The sequence below is a fragment of the Conger conger genome, chromosome 12 (assembly GCF_963514075.1).
Source record: "Conger conger chromosome 12, fConCon1.1, whole genome shotgun sequence".
Taxonomy (NCBI): Eukaryota; Metazoa; Chordata; class Actinopteri; order Anguilliformes; family Congridae; genus Conger; species Conger conger.
Genome location: NC_083771.1, coordinates 6,665,922 through 6,675,993, shown reverse-complemented (window position 1 = coordinate 6,675,993; position 10,072 = coordinate 6,665,922). Strand labels below are relative to the sequence as shown.

The window sequence follows — 10,072 nt, the reverse complement described above, 5'->3', positions numbered from 1 at the left end:
AAAATGTAGGCACCCCTGGTCAAAAACTGTTTTACAATAAATATCTAAGTGGACAGAAGTTAACCTCACCTCTAAATGGTACATTAAACATGACACATCACTTCAAATTTTAAAGCAAGATTATTTTGTGTTTACATTTTTTACCGTTTCAAACTCATTTTAAAAAAGTAAAAAGGCCCTGTGCAAAAGTTTGAGAGCCCTGTCAGTTAATACTTTGCAACTCCTCCTAGGGCAACTATAACAGCTTATAAATGATTCCTGTAGTGAACTATGAGTCTTTCAATTCTTGCTTTTGGAATTTCCCCCCATTCTTCCTGGCAGAACACCTCTAGCTCAGAAATATTCTTTGGCCTCCTTGCATGTACAGAATGTTTGAGATCTCTCCAGGATTTTCAATAATATTCACTGTGGAGTTGGCAAGGTGTTCTTCTCTACAAAGGCTTCACCCTTTCGACGGTCGAAAGCACATTTTTCCAAAATAAACTTCAGAAACTTAATTTTGTGTTGAGGTTATTCTTTCTGGCAATTCTGCCATGTAGGTTTCGTGTTTAACTCTGTACCAGTCAGAGTTCAGGTTTGCTTTCGATCACATAGAGATTCATTGTAAATTAATTATAATTAAACCAGGGGTGTCAACATTTTTTATCTACCGGTCAGGAGCTATAAATGCAGGAGCATCATGTAAATGCAACAGTGCATGCAAGACTTCGACGTGGAAACACTTCGTTGTCATTTTCTTCGATGGAAAAACACTGCAACCTAGTGGTGAAATCACGTATAGACACAAACAGGACAATATCAACGGCCAAGTGCTCAGTTCAGTTTTTAATCAAACTAGATTTGAGATATAGTATGTCATTACTTATTAAGAAAAAGAAGCACGTATTTATTTTATGTCTGTGATATCACTCCTGAACCAGTGAGTGCTAACAAGAGGATTCATCACACCGTATTTGTACAAATTGCTGCATTCTTGTTCAAATCCATACATGCGAAATAACGCATAGATGTTTTGCCCAAAGCATGTCAAACTTCAAATATTCAAGACAGAACAATGCTGTGATATGGGACTACTACATCATGCCATTTCAAAGCTATATTGAAACCCTTGTAATTCGGACTGTTCGTTATATCAACGCTTATGCAATGATGCACACCGCACAAAGAATTAGTGTAGAATCAGTTGCCCAGCCCCGATATAATAATCACCGAGTAGGCCTACTGGTCTCAAAAGAAAAGATAGACGGAACTCTCTTCAGTTCCCTCTTGTTTTGCAGCCAAAATATATAAACCTAGCATATTTGCACCTTGTCTGCAAATGTCATGATGGACTGTCGTAACGGCCGAGCTAAAGTAGTGATATTTCCCTCAAAACGTTTTGTCCTTTGGCCATTTTATTCAAATGGAATAGTTTGCCATGCAAGTCCATCTGGAAAGTCCCTTCGCCTTTTGTTGACAGCACTTCATTAAATTTCACTTCAATAACCAATAAAGCATTATTGAGCATTTTTTTAAATGCCAAGGTTACATTATACAGTACTCATTTCAAACATTAGTGTCAGCATTCTGTTTATGTGTGTTTTAATGCTGTAGGCTAAGCACAACTGCTTTCCAGTTTCAGTTCTCAGTACTTTTCCATTGTGAGCGAAGACGCCCCCACGTCGTCTCGTCTCCACACCTCTCGCTGGCCCTACGGTATCGCTTGTTTTGCTCTCGCCGCGTATCCGCCGCTAGCGTTTTACAATCTTCAGACTCATTAGCTTCATTCCACAGCCGACCATTGCAGTGACAAGAAGTCAGTCCGTCGTTTTCCTCTCCGAGGCCGGATGGTAAAATCCAACCTCCAGCGAATCCTGAATAGTCATTGCTTTGCTCGCGAAAAAGAAGGAAAACAACAGTATCATACAACCATGGCTGCTTTAAGTAGTAGTATTTGTGACATGATTGGCAAGTAAGTGAATCCAAAAGGCGGTGGGAGAAGTGCTTCGTTAATCCGCCGTTAGCTCTGGCTAATTGTAGGAGAAAAGCAGAATTATTTCACGATTAAATATGTATTACTATGTGTTACACCAGTGGAAATATGAGTTATGTAATCGCTGTTTTTTAATATGTAGAATGAAATGGATACATTTATCACATTTTATGTATAGCTAGTCATCTTTGTAATACGGCCCTCGTTAGCTATCCAGTTAGCCGTTCTTCCTTTGCTAGCTATGTACGTCACAGTTCATGTCCCTCTACACGATGAACTTGCTAGCTAGGTGGCTACTTTTGATATTTTGTCTGATTAATATGTATTCGCCATCTAATAACTGTTATTGTGACGATCGTTGTATCTTATGCTGTAATTAATTTACCATATAGACAACATTTATGAGATGTATTAGCTAAGTTAACTGTCTAAAAGCACAATTTAAAGGCCTGGCCTAGCTAGCAAACGTTAGCTCGGTGATACTAGCTACTAGCTACATCCTTGTAGCTAGCTAACTTAGCTAATTCCTAAATTTGTTATCAGTGTAGTTAGCTAGTAATATTGACATTGTGTATATGTACTTAACAAACAGTATTTGTATAATATTTCCGAAATCTTAAATTTTAAGATTTAAAATTTTACTATGTGGCATCGTAACTCATGAAATATTTTAGGCCTAGTCGACTAGCTGGTTAGCTAATTCTTCAGCTACGGAAGAATTCCTACGCAGCTTCTTCACAATAGATAGATGCACTTCCTGCTTTTGACGTCATTGATTTCTGGGATTTAACAGTAGCCTATGCGGAAATATTTTATCTTCTGGTTAAAAACATACGTTGAAGTTGAAAACAGCATTCGTTTTGCTACTTTCACTTGTCGATGGTTTGGGTAAACGTGTCACGTATTGGTACTACCCGAATATATTATGTCTGATTAAGGCAAAACGAAGTTGTGAGAACAACTTGCTCTTAAATTGCGAATGATGGATTTATCCTAACATTAAGATGAAATACTCTGCACTATCAAGGTTTAAAATCTTAGCATGTTTAATGTACGATTCAAGGTACGGCCAGCCCTTATATTAAAACAGTTAGTCCATTCTTTACTTGGGCCTTTGTTAAAAATGGTGCATAGATTGTTTTAAAGATTAAAGTCGGCTAATATGATTTGTGTACGAAAACAATGCATTCATTGCTCATCCTAGAGGATGATTTTGCTATATTAGCATGCAGCATCCAGTAGTGAAATTGCTTGTGAAAACTAGACAGGAATATGTTAGGAAAGTCGTGAAAATATACCGTGTGAGCAATTTATTAGGTAAACCTGTTCACTGGCTTGTTAATGCAAGTTTTAAATCAGCCAATCATGTGGCAGCAACTAAATGCATAAAACCATGCAGATGTGGACAAAAGGTTAAACTGTTTTCAACCGAATGTCAAAATGGAGAAGAAATGTGATCTAAGTGACAGTAACGCAAATAACTATACATTACGACAGTAATATAAAAGCATCTCTGACCACACAACGTGTCAAACCTCTTAAGTGGATGGGCTACAGTAGCAGAACAAAAAAAAAAACCAAGTCTAATAAATACCTTTTAAAAAATTAAAAAATAAAAGTAAAAAAAAGTGCTCACTGAGTGTATATGACTGAGCTTAGTTGCTGACTAATGGTGTTGTAGCTAACCTGAAAATTTGGAAGATGACATTATGTGGTATTAATGCTTGTTTTGTTTTTCCTGTAGCCTGTCTCTGCACTGTAGCAGTACCCGCGGTCCGGGGCCTCTGTGGTGCTCCTGATGCCCCTCTCCCACCCCTGAAGATCCCAGGTGGGCGAGGGAATGGTCAACGGGATCACACTCCTTCAGCTCGGCCCCTGTACTCTGTGAGTAGAAGCGGGGTGGAAATCCTGACATTCTTCACGATAAAATGACTATTCACGCAATGCGTAATCTAGTGCAATGCATCTTTTCTCTTCGGAGACTAATGTTTTTTTGTACGTTGTCCCTGAAATAAACTTCTAAATAAATAAATAAAATGTTTGGTCTACTTCCAACAAATATATATATATTTTTATTGAAGAAGATATCTGCAAATGGTTGTGCAAACACCCAAACAGTGATATATGTAATACCCTGCTTGAGAAGATCACTGTGGTAGGAAGATGACATGGGCAGGAAGATCTCTGTTCAGCTTAATATGTACATAAGCATTTATATTCTTGACTATTTTTCTGTGTGTTTAAACACAGTTTTCCCTCAATTTTATAGGAGTAATTGACTATGGTAACTGTGTGTCGCCGAGGAATCCTCTTAATAGCTTTTCTGTTTGCAGTTCAATATTCGGAGCGCGTGCCTTTTCAATGTTTGCATTGGAAGCAAAACGAGAGCTCAAATGGACGTACAGCCACCATTCAAATAGGCTTGTGCTTAGCACACGTGACAGAAGGCTTTGCATAGGGAGGGACTGACCGACATCTTGTCACACGACCCACTAAGAGTAAGAGCTAGAAAGAGCATTTGTTGCACCATTTGTACCTGGTGCATGTCAGGTGTGTCTTTTTAAACAATACAGTAGTTTCCATACTCAAACTGCACATTAATTATCCGTGTTTCTTATGCGATTGTTTGCATCTTAAGTGATCCGAGAACCCCCCCCCATCTTGCAGGGTTTTATTTCCATTCATTGACTTACTCCACGCATTTTTAATGCGTTCCCGTTTTCCTCTCTGTTCCCGTATCCAGGACAGGAAGCTCACTGTGACCGAGGAGCCGGCGGGGAGTGGACGTCCCAGGATCCTTCACTTCCAGAGTCAGCCTACTGCGTCCCGGGTCATCCTCTGGGACGCGGTGCTGAGCGACAACAACCTGTACGTGGAGGTCCCCAGGGATACCCTCCCTGAGGGCAGCAAGGAGAGGTGAGCTGTGTGCAGACCAGGTGTGGGCTTCCACCTCCGGTGTGAAGATTTTCCCTCTCGCTGAGGAGGAGTGGAGTGTTATTGTGAGATGTACAGAAGAGTTTGGGTGGTTCACTTTGGTTCACCCACAGCAAAGCTGAGAGGTGTCAAGAGAAGAGGTTGAGATTATTATTATTGCACCTCTGGGGAGAGCAGTGAGGGGCAAGTGGAGGTCATAAAAATGTTCCTGGCAGGTTCATATTTTTTCATTCATTCTGACAAAATGCCAGAAAGTTGTCACTGCTCCACTATTGCTTTTGATTTCCAAGATACACATTAATCCAAGTCTCTCCTATCATAAAATGGCTATGAATTCGCCAAATCCCTTACGGTCTATTTACCACTTTTCTGTTTTGCATACCTAGATGTGACTGAGCATATCATTCATGACTATCACCTCTAAATCTGCCACAATTGTTCCCCAATTTATTTAATATAACTGGTATGTTCCAGATCCCCTTCTCATCTCCCTGCAATGGCTACCTATTAAGCTCCTATCAAATTCAAAACCTTGGTGCTAGCCTTCTGGGCAGCTAAATGGACAGCTCCATTGTGTTTTCAAACGATCAGTAGACCTTGCACACCCACGAGAACTTTCTGTTCTGCAACTGTACCTCTTGGGTGTTTGGCCGCGCCCTCCTGCATGCCTGGATTCCCAGGTCGTGTCTCTAGTCAGTTTTTTTCCCTGGTAGTGGAATGAGCTTTCGACTCTCGCCAGCCGTGCTGCACAGACTGAAAGCCTCACGTCTCCCTATTGCACCAAGGCTCTCCAAAAACCCCTTTAGATGTCCTTCCTTTTTAATTGTTTTTCTTTCTTTTGCATAAGATCTGTGTGAGATTTGTTATGTCTAATCCTACTTTATTTTGCTACAATACACATTTTTGTTTGTTGGGTTAAGATTGCCCTTAAAGGTACAATAGGTAAGATTTTTGTGTTAAAACATTGTTACAAGACCATTAAAATCTCTTCCCATCATTGAAACGGTAAAATTCAGGTTTCAAAATATATAGTTGAACATTGTATAGCAGTACAATAATTCAACCTCATTGATTGAAAATTGCCACAGCCAATGGCATGGGGGTGGTTCAATGTCAGAGAAGGGGGAGGGATAAACAGTGTTGTAGTTTGAGGGTGTTTGCTGCAATTCCTCTCTTGACCATTAGACATCCGAAATTACCTATTGTACCTTTTAATGTTTCTGAAGTGAACCCTCTGCCTTGGTGAAACAAAGTGATTCTGATGTTGGCTACTTCTGTACATCCTTCTGCATAAAAGCATCTGCTAAGTGATTGCAGTGTAACATGTGAATCCTTTCCACAGCTTTGCAGCCCTCCTGGAGTACGCTGAAGAACATCTGAAAGTTGTCAGTGTGTTTGTGTGCTTTTACAAGAACAGAGAAGACCGAGGTACTTGTGAAAAGGGTCTTTATGTCTTTAGCCTTCTCTAGTGCCATCGCAACCAAAACATCTGGGGCCTCGTGCATAAATGGGTTGTACGGACAGATTTGATCGCAAATTCTCTTACTCTGAAATCCACAACGCTTCTGAAACAGGCATGAACAACTGAGCCGTGACATTCAGATATTTTGTTGAAGCAACAGGAAAACACCCGTTCCCTATGTGACCACTCATTATAGGTGCATAGAATAGGGCTTACCTTAGTTGCTACGTGATGGCACTTGCAACTAGAAGAAATAACTGGATTTCCTTCCTGAGGAAGATGAGTCAGTGCCTTTACCCTGAGCCTACCTGTCAGCTTGCAACGCAAGAGATTACATTTTGCTTACTATTGCCTACTACAATATGCCTACTATTGATGGGACTAAACAACAGTTGTGCTCTTGCCTGAACCTCTGTTTACATCACTTCAATGTCGCATTCAAAGAATTCTTATTTTTTACTTGCTTTGTTCCCTTATTTTACTACAATTACATTTGCAGTATTTGGCATTAGTTTTCCCGCCATTTTAAAGCGACTTGAATCACAAAATAAGATGCCCTGCCACCATATAAGGATAATTGAGGGCGTTTGCTTGGTGGAGGCGTGAAGCACGTTCTCATCTGAACACTTTTACAGATATATGCGATTCGTAAATAAGAGGTGTGTGTGATATACTAATTTCGTTCCTGATCCCCAAATTAAGAATCGCATGTACAATTCAGTAACTGGTCGTACGATAAAATGTAGGATGAAGTCCATGACAATTCTATGCATGAGGTCCCAGAGCTGTACTATATATCTTAAATTGCTTTCTGTTTTTGCGGAATACACATTGATCCTAATAACCTCATGGTAGCATAACTGCAGTTTAGCTCAGTTTTAGCTCAGACAAAAAAATGCAATGGGTTGCTTTTTCTTTTTTGTTAATAACACTTTGTTCCTTCTCCCCAGCTAAATTGCTGCGTACCTTCAGTTTTCTGGGCTTTGAGATTGTGAAACCAGGCCACGCCCTTGTCCCACCTCGACCCGATGTTTTCTTCATGGCCTACAACTTTGACAGGGATTCCTCCGATGAAGATTAGTTCCAGCCACCCAGTCCACAGAACCAAACCCAAATCCCCATAGTTCAGCCCCTCCCTCAGCCACCCAGTTGCTTACAAGCTTCCACGCTTTTGTGTTCCAAGGAAGCCTATAGTTCTAGATGTCATGGTTATTTACTTTCTGTTGCTGTTGCCCCTTATGTTGCTGTTGTCTTACTTTAGATTTTTTCGTTTGTATTGGACCCCTACCTGTTACCTCTTGATTGGCTTTTTCAACAGCTGTGAGCATATTGCAGTTCTCATTGTAACAATCAGTCAGGTAATCAATCAGTAATTGTTATAGGATGATGCTTAATTTTCTTGAATGTATAAAACCATCAATAATTGTAAAGCAATTAATGATGGTTTTACACTATATTGGCTCTTAACTCACTCAATTATACATTTGAAAATGGCCTTTAATGCAGTGCAAGTTTTTCAGGCACTTTAAAGCCTAATAAAATTGTTTTGTGTGGTAGCTGATGGTTGCTTTTGTGCTACAGACTCAACTTCTTTCCGCAGACCTAATATGTGGTATGTAATTGTCTGGATTATTCCTAAAAAAAAATCAAGATTTAAATCAAGTGTCAATACAACTTTGTATGAAACTGTTTAGCCAGGTTAAATTGGAGGGAAATATGATTCATATAAGTTCTGGCTATTTGTACAAAACCAAAAGTTCAGCTTTTTTTGTGCATGTAGTTGGATAGAATTGGAATTCTGAATTTTCTGCTCTCCACATTGGAATTTTGTCTTGCATTGCCCCCCAATATTTCCCCATTTACCAACAACCTATATTTTTGGTTTATTGATGTACACCTGCATAGTGGTACCTTTTATTGTGCATCTGTGATAATAAAAATTTGAAATTACACTTCATATGTTTATTTTAAACTTTCACCAATGTGTGAGTTTATATATTAAAGGGGAATTCTGGCAAAAATAAATCTCATTCATTGCTTGCATAATGTTAGATGGCTTCCCGTTTCAGTGTGGTGCATGTTTTGTAATTTAGCCTGTTTGAACATGGTCATAAGATGGTGATGTTTAGACTGGAATGGATGACTGCTGAGCTGTAGTGGGGAAAATAATGTGAGCTGTTGCTCCGTTCTAGAACCCCACTGGCAAAAATAGTTTTTCTGTTCTGAGCATGAGAATCGTATAAGGAACTTTAAAAAATTTTTTTAGCATGCCCTTCCCAACACCCAGAGTCACAATGGTTTTAGGTTCCCCACAGAAACGGATAAAAACCACTTTGCCGTGGTCATGCATTAACCAGTCCCTACAGAAAATCAGTTCTCCCCACTTAGTGACTCGCGAGTGTCCACCCTTACAACCACCATCAGCCCAAGCTACATCGCCTTCACAATGCTCCACTGGAGAACCCGAAAGCCCTTGCTGAAAAGAACTGAAGAATGTTTGCCTTTGCCGGTCAGAAATTGCCAAGTCCAGCTTTTCCACAGTTTATAAACAAGCTAAGAAAATGTGCCATGAAGTGCCTTTTTTAAGTCTGGACTACTACCTGTACGCAGGAGTGCTTAAATATATAGTGGGCTCGTTTCTCTTCATTGTTGGCTGGCCAACTGCTGTAAGGAAAAAGTTTTTTTAACACTGGCCAACTTTAATGGGTCAGCCTGCTGTCCTACCTAGGAATGGACTCTCAGCTGTAACAGTTACTGACTCCATATCTCCTCCTTGTGCCCCTTTTCCTGGTTCCTCTACTAGCAACTTCATCACAAGCGGAACCAGTCAAATTGTACAAATTAAGATCATAATCCCTTCTCGCGCAAAGTCTAGTGACTTTAATCATGTTTTTAACATCTAACACTAGAAATTGATTTTATTAATATCAGGACACGTTGTATTATTACTGGTTGAGTCCTGCTACTATTTCAGACTCGGCATGGTTACAATTTAGGTCAGACGGAAGGATGATGTGACGGTTTCGTCAGTTTTGTCGAAAAAATCTTAATGTCTTGGTTCTGATTTCCACCAAAATGATTTGCCTTAAAAGTATCCCGAAACAATAATACTGGTTTAACGAGTGAGTTTACCGTTTTCCCGTACTTCATACAAGCTCAAATACATTATTAATCTCCGTCTAACCCAGTTAATAACTGAACCAACCTCAATTTGAAACAGGAAGTGATGGAATGACACAATATAGTTTCTTTAGACCGAGATTAACTAAATTCAAGTGCATTTGTTTAGTCTAAATGTATATCGCCAATTTGCATAGCAAAATGTCACGTCGTTACATTTGATTCATAATACTTGTTAGAGGTGCCAATAATTTTGGCATTATTACTAAATAAAAAACGCTGAAACATGTGAGTAAATCTATTGATATAACAGTACATAGTTTCCCGCATGTTTTAACATAAAATATAGATCATTATCCATGTTGTTTATTATGTACAGCCTTTTTTCTTCATTTTTTATAATATAACTCTGGAACCCACTGTATATTTGTTATTTTATCGATGTCTGGCCATATTAAAATATAATGGGTTTTTTTTACTATCATATGTATTTAGAAATGTATTTCTTTATTTGTATGGAATTTCCGTTCACATTTTAAAACATTCAATAGCACCACAGGTGATATAACACTTTCTTGCCAAAG

The 10,072-nt window shown here is 39.2% G+C and overlaps 1 protein-coding gene across 1 annotated transcript; it reads left to right on the top strand.

The window, feature by feature from the left end:
- Positions 1 to 1,680: 1,680 nt before the first annotated feature.
- Positions 1,681 to 8,320, top strand: oaz1b (ornithine decarboxylase antizyme 1b). Its single transcript, XM_061262566.1, is given in 6 exon segments — positions 1,681 to 1,951; positions 3,717 to 3,768; positions 3,770 to 3,856; positions 4,716 to 4,888; positions 6,249 to 6,334; positions 7,319 to 8,320. Coding segments are annotated over 6 exon segments (654 nt in total). The 5' UTR covers positions 1,681 to 1,826; the 3' UTR covers positions 7,450 to 8,320.
- Positions 8,321 to 10,072: the final 1,752 nt, after the last annotated feature.